The 17,828-nt window shown below is 46.9% G+C and overlaps 1 protein-coding gene across 1 annotated transcript in view; it reads right to left on the reverse strand.

The window, feature by feature from the left end:
* The window catches only part of ABCC4 (ATP binding cassette subfamily C member 4), a 220,683-nt gene that overhangs the window by 167,153 nt on the left and 35,702 nt on the right, over positions 1-17,828 (reverse strand). The window contains exons 2-4 of the mRNA XM_021065786.1: positions 11,505-11,615; positions 10,839-10,959; positions 4,841-5,065 (exon numbers count right to left, since the gene is read on the reverse strand). Of these exons, the coding sequence (XP_020921445.1) occupies positions 4,841-5,065; positions 10,839-10,959; positions 11,505-11,615 (457 nt within the window). The remainder of the gene's footprint in view (positions 1-4,840; positions 5,066-10,838; positions 10,960-11,504; positions 11,616-17,828) is intronic.

Raw genomic sequence — 17,828 nt, forward strand, 5'->3', positions numbered from 1 at the left:
GTAGGCTGGTGGCTACAGCTCCGACTGGACCCCTAGCCTGGGAACCTCCATATGCCGCGGGAGCGGCCCAAGAAATAGCAACAACAACAACAACAAAAAAAAAAAAAAAGAAAGAAAAGCTTGGGGAAAAACACCTTAGGACTTTCAAAGACCTAACCAAACAAAGCATAAAACCAAATCTATACACTACATCAGAAACTGGCACAACCTTGTAAATCAACTATACGTTAATTAAAAAACAAAAACCAAGCCTACACAAGTTCAAAGTGATCAGCCAGAAACCGGGCAGAATTCAACATTCTTCAGAAGAACATCACAATGCAGACTTGCAGGAGACCTTTCATAGCATCCAATAAGTACTTTTAAAGTCCTATACATGAAAAGAAATAGAAAAATGTAACCTAAAGTAAAAAAGAAAGCAGTCTTCATAATAAAAATAAACCCAAGTTGACCCAGACATCAGATTTTCAAAGTATACAGCTGTCAAAACTCAAGTGCACAATGCTGCAGGTACAGCCATGAAAAGACTAAAAAAAAAAAAAACCGGAAAACCCTTAAGTGCACAAATATATGCATTTATGATTACACTTGAGTTAATTAAAAAGTAGTAAAAACAAACTGAATTTTATTTATATGAAAACAAAAGACTCAGTATTAGTGTATCATAAACCCCAAAATTAAGAATTCAGTTATATTAACTTTTTTTTTAACCACACCTGCAGTATGTGGAAGTTCCTGGGCCAGGAATCAAACCCAAGCCATAGCAGCGACCCAGGGCACTGCAGTGACAACATCAGATCCTTAACCCGCTGAGTCACCGTGGAACTCCTAGTTCCACAACTTTTGATGGAAGGGTATAGGAATTTTTTGTTGGTGGTGGTGAATTTCTGAAAGGAAACAGGAATTGGCAATTTGCTTTGAGACTCGCGAGCGAGGAAAAACCTGTCACCCCGGGTCATACACAGCACCCTCCACGAGGGTACGACACAAACTGTCACTATGAGACCCGCAGCTCAAGTGGAGAAGGGCACAGCCATACCAGACTCCCATAAATGATAACAACAAAAAATCTCATCTGAAGATAACTATGCCACATTCAGCCCAAATCATGAACCAAAGAGGCATTCCACATAAGGCCATGAACAGAGACAATTTCTCCCCTAAGACTAGCAAACACAGGCAGCCCAGTGGATGGACTATCAATGCAGCCAGTGAGGCGGTGAGCGTGCAGGGGACGCAGTGACAAAACTGGACACTTGATCAGACTGTAGCTCTATGAGTACGTGTGGATAGATAAAGACTGGGGAAGCATCTGCAAACATGATGCCTGCATTACAGGATGATGGCGTCCGGGGATTTCCTCCCAAATTTTAGAATCATGATCAGCAAAAACTGCAATGCTTAAAAAACAGTTTCGAGAAGTTCCCGTTGTGGCTCAGCGGGTTAAGAACCTGACTAGTAGCATTTCTGTTGTGGTTGAGCAGTAATGAACCTGACTAGTATCCATGAGGATATGGGTTCAATGCCTGGCCTCACTCAGTGGGTTAAAGATTCAGTGTTGCCAAAAGCCACAGGGTAGGTTGCAGATGCAGCTCGGATCCGGTGTTGCTACCGCAGTGGCGTGGTCTGGCGGCAGCAGCTCTGATTTGACCACTGGCCCAGGAACTTCCATATGCTTTGAGTGTGGCCCTAAAAAGAAAGGAGGGAGGAAGGAAGGGAGGGAAATATCCACGTATAAGAGAAGAGGACCCACGCAGTTCAAGACTGACGGGCTCTGTGGATTCTTACTGAGGACAACTATGACTTCCTAACTAGCACCTTTCTCCCTTAGGAATTAATCCCTCAGGGCAGCTCCTTTCTACTCTTCCTTTCTCCTTCTCTCATGAATATTGCCATGCATTTAAAGGGCTACAGGTGAATTCCTCTAGTTATTTTGTCCAACAGTTATTTCTGCCCCATTATTGTACTAGATCAGTTCACTTATAGGAGACAAAATAAGACAATTGATTATTATTTTCTTACAAAACCCCATAACTCTCATTTGTGAGATATCAGCAGCAGTTCATGAGAACAAAATGCTTCACCAAATGGGCCAGGTCGCAAGAGTGAATGAATGAAGAAATGGCCACAAAATACTGAAACCACACCTCCCAGACCTAACCTCCTTCGGCCGTCTCCACAGGGGCCGCTTAGCACTTCATGCCCCTGTACAACAGGCCTCAGATGCATTCTCCTAAATCATGATCATTCACTACCTTGTTCAAATATTTCCAGGGGCTCCTCGCTTCTCCCAAAAAAAATCAATCCAAGGGTCTTAAGCTCATCAGGGCCCTCCATCACCCAGTCCCAAATATTCCTTTCTAGATCTACCCAGGATGCTAGTGCTCTCCGAAATTGCCTCCTGCGCAAACACACACACACACACACACACACACGCGCGCGTGCCCCTCTCAGTCAATCGGGGGATCCTGTCCTAAACCACTAAGCTGGTACCCTTGTGCACCACTCAGCACCCAAGCTGTTACTTCATCTAATTATATGCATTCAACCCTTCTGTGACTGAGAGTCAAGACTTAAGATGATAGGAGTGTCTGAACACTAGCTAAATGCCAGGCACTATGTTAAAGGCTTTACACAGATTGACTCATTTAATAATCCTCACAACAACCGTAAGAGTTAGGTGCTATTACAAATAAGGAAACTGGAGTTCCCGTCGTGGCGCAGTGGTTAACGAATCCGACTAGGAACCATGAGGTTGCGGGTTCGGTCCCTGCCCTTGCTCAGTGGGTTGGCGATCCGGCGTTGCCATGAGCTGTGGTGAAGGTTGCAGACGCGGCTCGGATCCCGCGTTGCTGTGGCTCTGGCGTAGGCCGGCAGCTACAGCTCCGATTCGACCCCTAGCCTGGGAACCTCCATATGCCGCCAGGAGCAGCCCAAGAAATAGCAAAAAGACAAAAAAAATAAATAAAAAATAAGGAAACTTAGGCTTACAGCGGTTTATGTAAGGATATCATCTACAAAGAAGAAAACTCATACACAAGCAGTCAAACCACAGAGTCCTGGTATGTTTATGACTCTCCATCCTCCTCTATTTTATTACGAATGTCTTTCCGCTGCAGTGTAGCTGCGCAGGTTTGCTCCCTGGCCCAGTGCAGTGATTTAAGAATCTGGCATTGCCACAGCTGTGGCGTAGGTCACAGACGTGGCTCAGATTCAACTCCTGCCTGGGAACTTCCATATGCCGTGGGTGCAGCCAAAAAAGGAAATTTTTTTGGGGGGGGGGTCTTTCTAGGGCTGCATCCACAGCACATGGAGGTTCCCAGGCTAGGAGTCAAATCCAACTGCAACTGCTGGCCTATGTCACAGCCACAGCCACAGCCATGCAGGAGCCGAGTCATGTCTACAATCTACATCACAGCTCACGGCAGCACCCGATCTCCAACCCATTGAGCGAGGCCAGGGATCGAACCCACACCCTCAGGGATTCTAGTTGGATTCATTTCCACTGAGCCATAACGGGAACTCCCTCACTGAAGACACGGTGCTACATGACACAAGCCAGACATAAATGACAACCACTGAAGACACGGTGCTACATGACATAAGACAGACACAAACAACAACCACTGCAGTATTCCACTTATGTGAGGCATCCAGAGCAGTCAAATTCATAGAGACAAGTAGAATGGTGATGGCTGCGAGGGGAGGAGATTGAGGAGTTAGTGTTCAGTGGATGCAGAGGCTCAGTTTGGGAAGAAGAAAGCGTCCTGGAGATGCATAGTGGTGATAGCTGCACAACAACATGAATAATTTAAAAAAGTAATTTTTAGGAGTTCCGTCATGGTGCAGTGGTTAACAATCCGACGAGGAACCATGAGGTTGTGGGTTCGGTCCCTGCCCTTGCTCAGTGGGTTAACGATCCGGCGTTGCCGTGAGCTATGGTGTAGGTTGCAGACGTGGCTCGGATCCGCGTTGCTGTGGCTCTGGCGTAGGCGGTGGCTACAGCTCCGATTAACCCCTAGCCTGGGAACCTCCATATGCCGCGGGAGCGGCCCAAGAAATGGCAAAAGACAAAAAATAATATAATAATAATTTTTAAAAAACCTCAATGATCAAAAGCCAAAAGCAGAAGCCAAAGCCATGGAATGGAGGTAAATAACAAATCATTCTTACATGAGACATCCCACAAAATCATTCAAAATTACCAACTATGACTATAAGCTTAACAGCCGTTCCATTTATAATTCCCAAGCTGATTTCTTCGCAGGATCAGGAGGTGGGGCCTGAACATAAACCACAAATGTTCTGAGGGGCCTTTCAGAGCTTCTCTGTTGCACCAGCTTTTGCCCTAAGGAATCAGCCCACCTGTAACCTGCAAAGAAGTGTCTTACTTCTTTACCTTCCACATTCTAGATGCAAGGCAGTGCACGAGGAAATTGGTCTTTCCCACATTTCTGGAATTTCAGGTTGCATCTATGGTTTAACACCAACAATAGCTGACATTGTAAGGGGACAATTCTCTTAGGCTAATCAAACCCGCAAATTAATGGCTTTGGGAGATGTTTACATTGATCTAAGCAAACATGCCAGGTCAGATCGGATTTCCCACAGGCAACACTACCAGGTGTTCACGAGAAGAGGAAGAAAAAGAGGTGGACAATGGCTCACCTGAGCAGTAGGGAGCGAGCTTCGTTTGACTGAACCGTAACCTTGCATCTAACTTGAGGTTTTCACAATGCAGTTCTGGGGAAATGTCCTATTCAAACGTTATATTTACTTTTTCCAAAATGCCATCGATGTCTCAGGAGAAGTACACACTTTGGTACCGAGTGACACTTACCTTCCGATAAATCATGTGGCACATGGCGACTCTTAATCTCATGCCCGCACACTGAACGTGATAGAAGTATAAGTGGTGCAGGATGGCCAAAAGCAGCACACAGGTGCTCAGCCCGCCGGCGTAGCCATAGGTTTCGTACAAAGCCACAGAATCAGTAGGATCGTAGTTTTCAAAATAAGCAATAATTTTCCCCAAAAATATGGGCTGAACTACTTTGGTGCTTTCCTAGAAGTAAAGGAAAAAAGCGTTACTAGAAACATGAGCTGTGCCAGTTCTTCTCAACACAAGCTTCCCTTTTATTATTAGCATAATAAAAAGAAAAATACGCAGATTTCTTCTCTTCTTCACTATCTTCTATAAGAAAAAGAAACGACAGCTTTAAGCATAAGCCCAAATTTTACAAAGACGATAAAGCCTTAGCGCGTTGTACTTAATACACTGAGGATAAACAATAGAACCAGGGCTTTCACACTTGACAAAATACCGAGTGAGTCTTGGCCTAAGACGAATAAGGAAATAGGCAGCACAAGAAAGCTGAGAAATTTGCTTCCATATGAAGGAGCCCTGCTGGCAGCCAGTCCCCGTCCCCTGTGCTCTGAAGGCCCCAGCCCGAAGTCCAGGTGGCTCATGCACAGGAGACACACTCTTGCCATTGCCTCCTGCTTTAAGAGCCTTTATGAACTGAGACTTTGGCACAAACACTGATCCAGTCTTTCCCAACCGAAGTTCACGTGTGAGTAAATCAAGAGAACAGAGCCTAGATTCTGTTGGAAAATCACAAAGAAACCAGGCTTGGAAGGACCCCAGGCTCACAGCCCGGGAGAGCGGGGGGGACCATTATGTTAATATGGCTCTAAGCTCCAGAAGCTGGGAAGTTCCTTTCAGTCAAATGGGGAATTCCAGTCATGGCTCAGTAGTTAAGAAACCGACTAGGGTCCATGAGGATGCAGGTTCAATCCCTGGCCTCACTAAGTGGGTTAAAGATCCGGCACTGCTGTGAGCTGTGGTACAGGTTGCAGATGCAGCTCAGATCTGGCGTTGCTGCGTCTGTGGTGTAGGCCAGCAGGTGTAGGTCGGATTCGACCCCTAGCCTGGGGACTTCCACATGCCGCAAGTGCAAAAAAAAAAAAAAAAAAAGAACATGGCAGGAGTTCCGCTATGCTGCATTGTGTTATGGATTTGAATCACTGCGACAGCTTGGGTCTCTGCTGTGGCGTGAGTTCAGTCTCTGTCCAGGGAACTTGTACGTGCCATAAACTCAGCAAAACAAACAAAAAAAAATTAAACATGGGAGAAGCCAAGTTAAAAAAATGCTGTCTTCCATGGTTCTGCATCCAACATACACTGCAGATGCTGGTTTAGAAGAAACAGGACCAGTCATCAATGCGAAGGCAAAAATTAAATTCCTAAAGCGATGATTTGGGAGGCACCGAGGCTACCTCCTGAGTAAGACTCAGGGAAAGTAATTTTTTTTCCCAAAAATTAAAGGCAAAGATACAGCAACACACGCCCACCCTGCCAAACATCCACTCCACCCACAGCCTACTTCCTCCCTCTAGTCACCCCCTGTGAGGTCCCTTCTCCCCCAACAACGAAAAGCAGACACTCAACACAAATCAAAGTCACCAAAAGTAAACACCTAGGCCCTCGACATCATTTCCTGCACAGATTTCTCAAGACAAAATGTCAAAGTTTGGAAATCTGTCAGGAACTCAAACTTTGAAACAAGCGTTTCCTTTTCAGCAGTCCCTCCTTGCTAACCCAGACACGGCGACACCTGATGGGCTTGCTTTTGACGGCTCTCTTCTGTGTGTCTAAGTTGAGGAACCCACACGTAAGAGGAAGGGAGAAGAATTCAAACTCCAAACATGAAACAAAACTAACATGCATTTTCTGCTTAACCCGCTACTGCCTGATCAGGATATTGACAGAGAGGTGTTCCCTGTCCCTCAAATGGCTCTGACATTCACCCCAACAGTCCTGTCCTGCTTACACACAGGCACAGGCTCCAACAGCCAGCGCGTTTCACCTTCATGCAATCATGGAAGTTTTCACCTACTAAAGACAAGTTGAAGAATTGATTAAGACGATCAGATCAGAGTAAAAGCATGAACAGAAGAAGGGCTGTTACACTTCCAGGAGGCATAATCGTTCATCCCAAAAGGCATTAAGAGCTCACGGAAGAGCCCCTCACACCACATACTGTAAAGCAGACTGTTTTATGTTTTTATGTTTTTATTTTTTTGTCTTTTTTGCCATTTCTTGGTCTGCTCCCGAGGCATATGGAGGTTCTCAGGCTAGGGGTCGAATCGGAGCTGTAGCCACCAGCCTACGCCAGAGCCACAGCAACGCGGGATCCGAGCCGCGTCTGCGACCTACACCACAGCTCACGGCAATGCCAGATCCTTAATCCACTGAGCAAGGCCAGGGATCGAACCCACAACCTCATGGTTCCTAGTAGGACTGGTTAACCACTGAACCACGATGGGAACTCCAAAAGCAGATTGTTTTAATACAGTTGATGCAGATGGAAATCTGGAGGTTACACAGGAAAGGACAGTTAAACTGTACACATGGACAGCCACGGCCCAGGTACGGCCCAGGCAGTCCAGTGCTGCAGCCTGCAAACCTGGCACTCTCCACCAGAAGCCATCAAAAATTTTCATAAAATTAAGATTCTCTTTGGGAATCACTGTTGCCTGTCATCTGACTCTCCCTTTCTGCCTAACATCAGAATAACTAACACATTCTGCAGTAAAGACAGACTGTATTTAATAACCCAGAGCAACAACCTCATGAAGGAGTCAAGCCACTTTATTGCCCAGAGCCTCAACTCCTCTGTGTGTTCTTGATCCTAACCTGCAACTAGGAACAAATAGAACAACTGAGAAAAGATTCATTCCGAAACTTCAAACCAACCGAATCAACACTTTCTGGATAAGCAGGAACAAAGGCAAAAATTGCTCACATTAACCCTTCATCTTTGACACAACCTACAACCCAGTGAAGACTCTTCCCACAAACCCACTAAGGCTACAGTTCTTATTCCTTCACAATAATTCTTTACAACTGTGAAACTGTAAGTGATTTTTTGTTTTTTTTTTGTTGTTGTTTTTGTGGGTTTTTTGTGTGTAAGTGATTTTTAAAAGAACTCAGTATAGGAGTTCCCTCCATGGCTCAGTGGTTAACAAATCCGACTAGGAACCATGAGGTTGTGGGTTCGATCCTGGCCTTGCTCAGTGAGTACTAAAAACTTACATATGCTACCAAAAAAAAGGGACATAAAATTGAAACTGGAGTTCCCTTCGTGGTGTAGCGAAAACGAATCCAACTAGCATGCATGAGGATTCAGGTTCCATCTCTGGCCTTGCTCAGTGGGTCGGGGATCCGGCATTGCCGTGAGCTGTGGGGTAGGTCGCAGAAGCAGCTCAGATTGTGCGTTGCTGTGGCTGTGGCATAGACCTATGGCTACAGCTCCGATTCAACCCCTAGCCTGGGAACCTCCATAGGCTGCAGGTGCAGCCCTAAAAACATTTTTTAAAAAAAAAAAGGATTGGAGTTCCCGTCGTGGCCCAGTGGTTAATGAATCTGACTAGGAACCATGAAGTTGTGGGTTCGATCCCCACCCCTGCTCAGTGGGTTAAGGATCCGGCGTTGCCGTGAGCTGTGGTATAGGTTGCAGACGTAGTTCAGATCCCGTGTGGTGTAGGCTGGCAGCTACAGCTCCGATTGGACCCCTAGCCTGGGAACCTCCATATGCCACGGGAGCGGCCCAAGAAATAGCAAAAAGACCAAAAAAAAAAAAGAAAAGAAAAAGGATTGAAACTATGAAGTGAAAAAAAACACACAACATAAAAGTTGAGAATTCTGTTATTATACAAAAACTGAGCACTAATGCCTGGATGCAGCCTCTCAAGTAGCTCAGAGACAGCTCCAAAGAGGTATGGGAGGAACCAGAATACACAAGAGTTTTTCCAACAAAGATCATGTAGCCAGAGTATCAAAAGACTACTGTTACTTAAAGAAAACCAGATAGCTCAAAGAATTCAACGCTTTTCTTTTTTTTTTTTTTTTTTTTTTTTAAGGACCACGCCCGCAGCATATGAAAGTTCCCTGGCTAGGGGTCCAATCGCAGCTGTAGCTGCTGGCCTACACCCCAGTCACAGCAACACCAGATCCAAGCCAAGTCTGTGACCTACACCACAGCTCACGGCAACACCGGGTCCTTAACCCACTGAGTGAGGCCAGGCATCGAATCTGCATCCGCATCCTCATGGATCCTAGTGGAATTCGTTAACTGCTGAGCCACAAAGGGGACTCCCTTAGCGCTTCTCTACGTATGGGAAGATGCAGGTGTCTGGGCTCACTGAAATCATTCTTTGATCTGCACCTCAGCTCTCTGGGGCCGGCATCCTGTGCTTCCCCATCTGAGTCTCCTCCCAGTGCTCTCCTCAGCGGGTGGCTGCGGCTGCTGACTGACTGCTGGATGGCAGGCATCCTGCTTCTCCCCGGATTTCTCTCATGGTTCACCACTGGGATGGCTGTAACCAAGTTGATGGCTGCAACATCCTCTGTTTCCTGATAAGGCAGGCAACATTTCTTCAGTGACAAAGAGCATCCCCCTCCCCCCATTATGACGCAAGGTCATCACTGTGGACACCACTCACATCTAATGGCTAATGCTATCCGCTCAGGAACCAGCAGGTGTACACAACAGGTCTGCTCTGCAGAGCCCCTGACCCCTTGGCTCAGTGCTCCCTCAGCCCTCCCTTGCTGTGTGGTCCTCTGATTCCTCTCTGCCCACAATATCTTTGTGACCAAAAGCCACGCCTCGCCCCATGGGTTGAGGGGAAGTAAGGGTTGGGAAATAAATGCTAAGGCCCAGCACGGCTGGGAACCAGCCCTTTGCCACAGCACAAGGCGCGTTGGAAATGACACATTCTGCCAGTTATTATTCTAACAATGCAAAGTTAGAAGCATCATAAGCCAGTTACCATGCTCCCCTAGGGAATCTAAGAAAGTGCCTAGTTTTATACTGTAAATCACCGGAACAGAGCAGCAGCAAACAAGCACCCTCCTGAGAGAAAAGCCAAGCTCCCAGCTCACTTCACAGCTGACCAGGGACTGCCTGGTCCCTCCCAGCTGTGACTCTAAAGCCTCGGGCCTGGGGAACACCCGGCATGTGGGAAAGCGGATTCAGCAAACAAAAGAACTGTCTACACCCCAGTGATTCTCAATCTCATTGAGCAAAAGCCACTTCCAAATTCACAGACAAACCAGCTCTCCTCAAGGAACCAAGAGCATGTACTAAGTAACAACATACCCAGGCCATGCCCAGATCATCAACGTCCTAACACAGTCACCATCCAAGAGCTGCTGCCTTCCCTCGGCTCCAACTCAAGGAGCCAGTCTGAGAAGGGGTTTTAAGAGAGTGGATTGCGGAGTTCCTGTCGTGGCTCAGTGGTTAACGAATCCGACTAGGAACCATGAGGTTGCGGGTTCCATCCCTGGCCTTACTCAGTGGGTTGAGGATCTGGCATTGCCATGGGCTGTGGTGTAGGTAGCAGACGTGGCTCGGATCCTGTGTTGCTGTGGCTGTGTAGGCCAGCGGCTGAAGCTCCGATTAGACCCCTAGGCTGGGAACCTCCACATGCCACGGGAGCGGCCCTAGAAAAAGGCAAAAAGACCCAAAAAAAAAAAAAAAAATCCTGACATACTATAAAAAATGGCCTTTTCTTTCAGTGCCATCCTCCCATGACACTGTGTTTTAATCAGGTAAAGAAAAACAGCAACCCCCGGAGGTCCAGACCCTTAGGAGGTCCAGACCCTTAAGCATTGGTCCATTCTAAAGATAAACACAACCACTGAGCTCCATCAGGTTTCTGAGATAAGACTTATCTCAGACCTTCAACTCCTGGCCTCTCTCCTCACCACCCCGTCCATCTCAGGACTGATCCACATTCACTGAAAAACAAAGCACTGTATGCAAAAGCTTTACCTCAAGAAACGTAAAAATTCCCAAAACTAAATAGGGTTTCCAGTAACACTTGATGATGGCTTTTATTAAAGAAGGCTCCCGTGCGTCTTTCTCAGCTCTCGAAACTTCTTGATCCCAGTACCTGCGAGGAGACACAAAGCACAGTAAAGAACAGCCTGCCCACCACAGGGAGAACAGGGGAGGGGCAGTGTGGAGACAAGCCTCTACTGCAGGGCCCTCTGTGACTGTCCCCGAGGGGCTGGCTAAAGGCTTGCAGGATCCTGAAGGCAAAACCATGCAGACCCTGAAGCACCAGAACAACAGGCTTTGAGGGAAAGAGGCCCAGTCTCAGGACACACGTGCCTGCCAAGCTCGGCTGGACTCACAGCACAGGAGCAGCCCAGGAGGGCAGCCGAGCTCCTCCAGGGACACCCCCTCGGGGACAGAGCCCGGCATCCAGGGCCTTGGCTGCGGGCCCCTCCTCTTCCACAAGCGCCCAGGACACACAGGGTCCCCAGCCTCCAGAGTCGGCTCAGCCCGGGCTCCGCCTGAGGGGCGGGGGCGAGCGTGCAGGCCCGGGAAGGGGGCTCCAGGAGAGCCCAGGGGAAGGCAGAGCCCACTCCCACCACCAGCCACACGGAGACCTGCTCCCGCTTCCTCCCCTGCGCCTCGCTGCCTGCTGCTCACCCTCGCAGCTCTTCTCCAAGGTGCGCGGAGCGATCTTCTGGAAGCACCGAGTACATGTCATCTTCCTCTAACCTCCGCTTGTAGCCAACTCGAAACAGGGGGTTTAGCCAGCTGTTAAAATGGAGAGAAAAGGAGAAAGACATGCATCCAAACCAGGCATCTCTGTCTAATTAGAATCCTACATTCATGGGCATTGTTTTAAAAAAAAGATCTATAAGTTCCTGCTGTGGCATAATAGGTTCAAGATCCAGTGCTTTCTCTACAAAGGTGAGGGTTTGATCCCTGGCCTAGTGCAGTGGGTTAAGGATCTAGTGTTGCTACATGTGTGGTGTAGGGGTGTAGGTTGTAGCTGTGGCTCTGACTAGATCGCTGGCCTGGGAACTTTCATATGCTACAGGTATAGACAAAAAAAAAGTCTACATTTTCAATACATAGCTAGCTACATGGTAGGAAAATTAGATATGCGCCTATACACACACACACACAAACACACACACTCTCTCTCTCTCACGCACGCATTCTCTCTCTCTAGCTCTATAGGCTGAGAGGCCCCAAAAGAAAGGGAATTCCAGAGTTCCCTTCATAGCTCAGCAGTTTAAAAACCCAACTAGGATCCATGAGGATGCAGTTCAATCCCTGGCCTCCATCAGTGGGTTAAGGATCAAGCATTGCCATGAGCTGTGGTGTAGGCTGGCAGCTGTAGCTCTAATTTGACCCCTAGCCTGGGAACCTCCAGCCCTAAAAAGCAAAAAGGAGGAGTTCCCGTCGTGGCGAAGTGGTTAACGAATCCGACTGGGAACCATGAGGTTGCGGGTTCGGTCCCTGCCCTTGCTCAGTGGGTTAACGATCCGGCGTTGCCGTGAGCTGTGGTGTAGGTTGCAGACGCGGCTCGGATCCTGCATTGCTGTGGCTCTGGCGTAGGCCGGTGGCTACAGCTCCGATTCAACCCCTAGCCTGGGAACTCCATATGCCGCGGGAGCAGCCCAAGAAATAGCAACAACAACAACAAAAGACAAAAGACAAAAAAAAAACTGGAGTTACCGGTAAATGGTTTTATTCCCAGGTAGTCAGATTTTACAACACCTTATTCAATGGACAGTGCGGAAATGTTGCTTGGGAGGCAAATGCTGTTAGTAACTGTCCTAGGGCTTGGCCCTCGCTTATAGTCATTTCATCTGCAGGAGCCAAAGTTAAAGTGTGATAGCCTCTGAATTCTAAATATGTGAATGAAGGTCATGGAATTAGTAGATGATACTAAGTTCTCCCTTTATTTAAAGTACATTTGGGAAGTTCCTGTCGTGGCGCAGTGGTTAACGAATCCGACTAGGAACCATGAGGTTGCGGGTTCGGTCCCTGGCCTTGCTCAGTGGGTTAACGATCCGGCGTTGCCGTGAGCTGTGGTGTAGGTTGCAGACGCGGCTCGGATCCCGCGTTGCTGTGGCTCTGGCGTAGGCTGGTGGCTACAGCTCCAATTCGATCCCTAGCCTGGGAACCTCCATATGCCGCGGGAGCGGCCCAAAGAAATAGCAAAAAGACAAAAAAAAAAAAAAAAAAAAAAAAAGGCAAAAAGGGGGGGAAAAAAGCAATTCCACACCCCAGTCTTGGGGGTTTTGTTTTTTTAACACGTATAGTTACAATTTTCCTTCCTTGTAATGAGAATTTTTAAGATGTACTCTCTTTTTTATATATATACAATGTTTTCTATTTTTTCCCATTATAACTGGTTTACAGTGTGCTATCAATTTTCTACTGTACAGCATGTGACCCAGTTACACATACATGTATACATTCTTTTTTCTCACATTATCATGCTCCATCATAAGTGACTATACAAATTCCCAGGGCTACACAGCTGGATCTCATTGCCTATCCATTCCAAAGGCAATAGTCTTCATCTATTAACACCCAGCTCTCAATCCGTCCCACTCCCTCCCCCTCTTCCTTGGCAACCACAAGTCTATTCTCCATGTCCATGACTTTCTTTTCTGTGGAAAGGTTTATTTGTGCCATATATTAGATTCCAAATATAAGTGATACCATATGGTATTTGTCTTTCTCTTTCTGACTTACTTCATTCAGTATGAGTCTCTAGTTCCACCCATGTTGCTGCAAATGGCATTATTTTGTTCTTTTCATGGCTGAGTAGTATTCCAGATGTACTCTCTTTGAGTTCCCATCATGGCTCAGCAGTTAGTATCCACAAGGACGCAGGTTTGATCCCTGGCCCTGCCCAGTGGGTTAAGGATCTGGCGTTGCTGTAAGCTGTGGTGTAGTTTGCAGACGTGGCTCAGATCCGGTATTGCTCTGGCTGTGGTGTAGGCCAGAAGCTGTAGCTCCGATTAGACCCCTAGCCTGGGAACCTCCATATGCTGTGGTTGCAGCCCTGAAAAGACAAAAAAAAAAAAAAAAAAAAGACATCCATCTCCCATGACCACATACCAGTCATGCAGTAAGATAAAGAGCCAGGCCACCTCACCCATGAAGTCCCCATTTCTAGAAAGCTCTGGGTGACCAGATAACAGACCATCTGACCGCTTGCTTCATGCGCCTTAATTCCTGCTCTTACACTTTAAATTTACCAATAGAGAGCAACCCTAGAAATGCTAGGCATCCAGCCCTTGACCCCAAAAGGGCAGAACCCCAAGCCCAGGCTTGCTCATACGTCCTCTTTCTCTCTACCCAGGACCTCACTGTGTGGCCCCAGGTGTGCCTTGAACCCTGTAAGACACATGAGTGATAAACCTTGTCATTTCAAAGTTCCCTCGTGGTTGTTGTTGAGATGCGTCTCACAATCATAAGAACCACAAGAGCTAGCACAGTCATAACCCTGGCTCCAAAAGGGCCATGTCTGTGGGGGCTGCCGAACCAGTACAGGCCCAGGTGAGCAGGCCCCAGGCATGCCCACCCACAGCATCGCTATCAAGGACCAAGACCCACAGGCAGAGAAGGTCCATGATGGGCCTGGGACCTTTTGCACCATCAAGTGAGGAAGCACTCAGGAATTGTGAGGATGTGTAGAAAGACAGAGAAGCCAGCTTGAATGGCTCTCACTACCCAAACCTGGGATACTGTCAGCATCATGACAAATACATGGCAATGATGACAACCCATTAAATAATGAAAGCTCCAGGAGTCCTTACTGCTATGTTAACAGGAGAGAAAGGAAATCTCTTGCAAAAGAATGCAAACATAAAAGGAATCCTGGAGTCAGAAGATTATCAATGGAAGTTAAAATTAGTGAGAATGATATTGACATTATCTCAAATTATCTCTCTGCAAATTACTTCTTAAATATAAAAGGAAAAATCAGTAACTATACAGGTGATACCCCCAAAAAAACTCTATTCAAGTCCATTATGCATTATGTAAATAATAATGATTAATATGCAGAGTGAGCCCAAAGATTCACACCATTTTTCTGATTTTGCCAAGATAAGGAAATTTCCAAAGTCAAACAGTAACAGACCATGAAAGCAGAGACCACATTTCTCTTATTTATTGCATTATTCCTGGGACATTATGAATACAGAGATGCTCAAGTATTCTCTCTTGAGTAAATAAATGTCTATGAATTATTAAAGAAGCATTAAGAGACTGAGCTCAAGATTTTGCAAACCCTATACCTTGGCACCTCTAAAGAACCCCAATCCAGGAGTCAGAAGAGTAGACTCTGGTGCCAGCAGTGGTGCTAAGGACCCAGAGCCTCAGCTGTGCCCTCTCCCCTCCTCCGCTCCAGTACAACATCTCCATAACTTTTAGCATCTCTATGTCTCAATTTCCTGCCCAAGCAAAAGTAAAACTCTTCAAGCTTTACTAGTAAATAGGTTTGAAACATACTGGCCCATTTATCCTACAGTAACTGTCCCCAACCTTATCACCACGCATCTTCCCAACACTTTTTCCCACACTACAACCATTCCGCATGGATAGCAGTCCTAATTCTTTAATTCACACATTTACACATAGTTCAGTAACACTGGATATAAAATAAGGAATCACGAGTAAAATATTACTCATGCTGGCCAATTCCCAAGGTTCTGAAGGGATTAAATCAGTGCTGGTTGTAACTAACAAGGAAGAGACCTCGCCACCAGCAGGTGACACCCTACCTACTTAGCACAGCACGCACGGCCACCACTAGGTACAGGACTCAATCCTGACCAAGACCCCTCTGAGCCTCTGAGTGCCTAGTGGGACTCGCTCCTGAACAGGGGACCTTTGGAGCCTGATCCAATCAAACGCTTTCTCCCAAACTGTGACGCTCCAAACCCCAGGAGGCATGACAGAGCTCTGGCTTCCAGGCTCCAGGGGTCCCCCCTGAGAGTAAGGAGCAAGAGTGCCTAACCCAGCAAGCCTCCCACGCCACTCGTTGGGATTCCTGAAACCACAAACCATAGGAAAGGAACTACCTTACCTGAAACAAAGAACTCTTCCAGACGCTGAATTCAACCCATGTGAACATGCAATTCACATTTTCTTAGTTAAGACACCTAACTCAAGGCGAAAGAACTCAGCATTTAGTGAGTTACCCTGATGTTTTCACAGGCTGCTCAAGGTTTACCAGTCCGTGGGAAATAAACATCTGTGCATTTAGGCTAACTTAGGAGATAGGTCGTCTCAAGTGGCTCACAAGCTGTGCCTCGGTACCAGCTTCACCTGTGCAAGTGCCTGCCCATCTGCAGTGGCCCCCACCTGCTTGTCCAGTGCCATATCCCTCGTTCCAACAGGAACCCTTTGTCGTGGCCAGGCTAGTTGCCATCTTATCCCCTCAACACACTCGCGACACTCCTACCCCTACTCCCCAGCCCCAGCCCTGGTCTTGAGGCTTTTTTTTCAAATAGACCTTACCTTCTTTTTTGGCCATCCCTGCAGCATGAGGAAGTTCCCAGGCCAGGGATCAGACCTGAGCTACATCAGCGACAAATGCTCAACCACTAAGCCCTAAGTCACCTAGGAACTCCAAATAAAGAAAGAGAAGTGCCGTTTTAGGTTCACAGCAACTCTGAGCAAAAAGTAGAGACACCTACTGCCCCCCACATACACACAACCTCCCTCCTGACCAAACTCCGTCAACAGAGACCGTAACTGATGCTATATGACTGATGAACTTACACTGAAACATCCGTCATCACCCAAAGTTCAGTTTACATTTAGTTCGCTCTTGGTGTACAATCCATGGGCTTTGACAAAGGCATGAGGACACGTATCTACATTATTATACCTCACAGAGTAATGTCACTGCCCTAAAAATCTCCGTGCTCTCCTTGTTTATCCTTCCCTCCCTCCAACCCCTGTCAACCACTGATCTTTTTACCGTCTCCAGAGTTTGGATAAATGCCAAAAAGAGGAAAGGCTGAATCATATAATAAGTGTATGTTCAGTTTTGGAAGAAACTCCCAAAGCAGCTGCCCCATTTTGCATTCCCATCAGCAATGAGTGAGTGTTCCGACCGCCCCCTTTTTAAAAGCCGGCTTAACTGATGACACCTATTCAAGTGCCAGCTCCTTCACGGAGCCCTCTCGGAACTCTCCAGCACACCTCGCTTCCTTGGTTCCAGGGGTAATTTCTATGGCATTTCTCAGATGTCTTTGTACCTATCATCTCATCCCTAAAGTCACTCAGTGGAGGCCCACACACAAGATCATGACGACAAACTTTTTTGATGTGGTACATATCATTATGTGGTTTGGTTTTTTTGTTTTTTTGGTTTTTTTGTCTTTTTGCCATTTCTTGGGCCATTCCTGCAGCATATGGAGGTTCCCAGGCTAGGGGGTCGAATCGCAGCTATAGCCGCCAGCCTACACCACAGCCACAGCAACACGGGATCCGAGCCGCGTCTGTGACCTACACCACAGCTCACAGCAACGCTGGATCCTTAACCCACTGAGCAAGGCCAGGGATGGAACTTGCAATCTCATGGTTCTCAGATTCGCTAACCACTGTGCCACGACGGAAACTCCCATATCATTATGTTTTTAAATAAAACTACAAGAAATAAGGGCATTTCCCATAAAAATCCACATTCTGAAACGCTCTTGAACACTCAGAAGGTCTGCTCACACTGTGTACACCTTTCCCGAGTTTTCTATCCTATTTGGATATTTTCTATCCTGACCCCTACTTTGTTACCACAGAAATGTCACTCATGGTATATCTGTAATGACAGGAGAATTATTCACGGTAGCTGAAAGGTGGAGGCTACTCAAGTGTCCAATGAGTGGATAAAGTGTGGTAGACACGTACACAGAATATGGTTTACCCGTACGAAAAGGAAATTCTGGGAGTTCTCGTTGTGGCTCATCAGGTTAAGAACCTGACTCGTAC

Source organism: Sus scrofa, chromosome 11, assembly GCF_000003025.6.
Source record: "Sus scrofa isolate TJ Tabasco breed Duroc chromosome 11, Sscrofa11.1, whole genome shotgun sequence".
Taxonomy (NCBI): Eukaryota; Metazoa; Chordata; class Mammalia; order Artiodactyla; family Suidae; genus Sus; species Sus scrofa.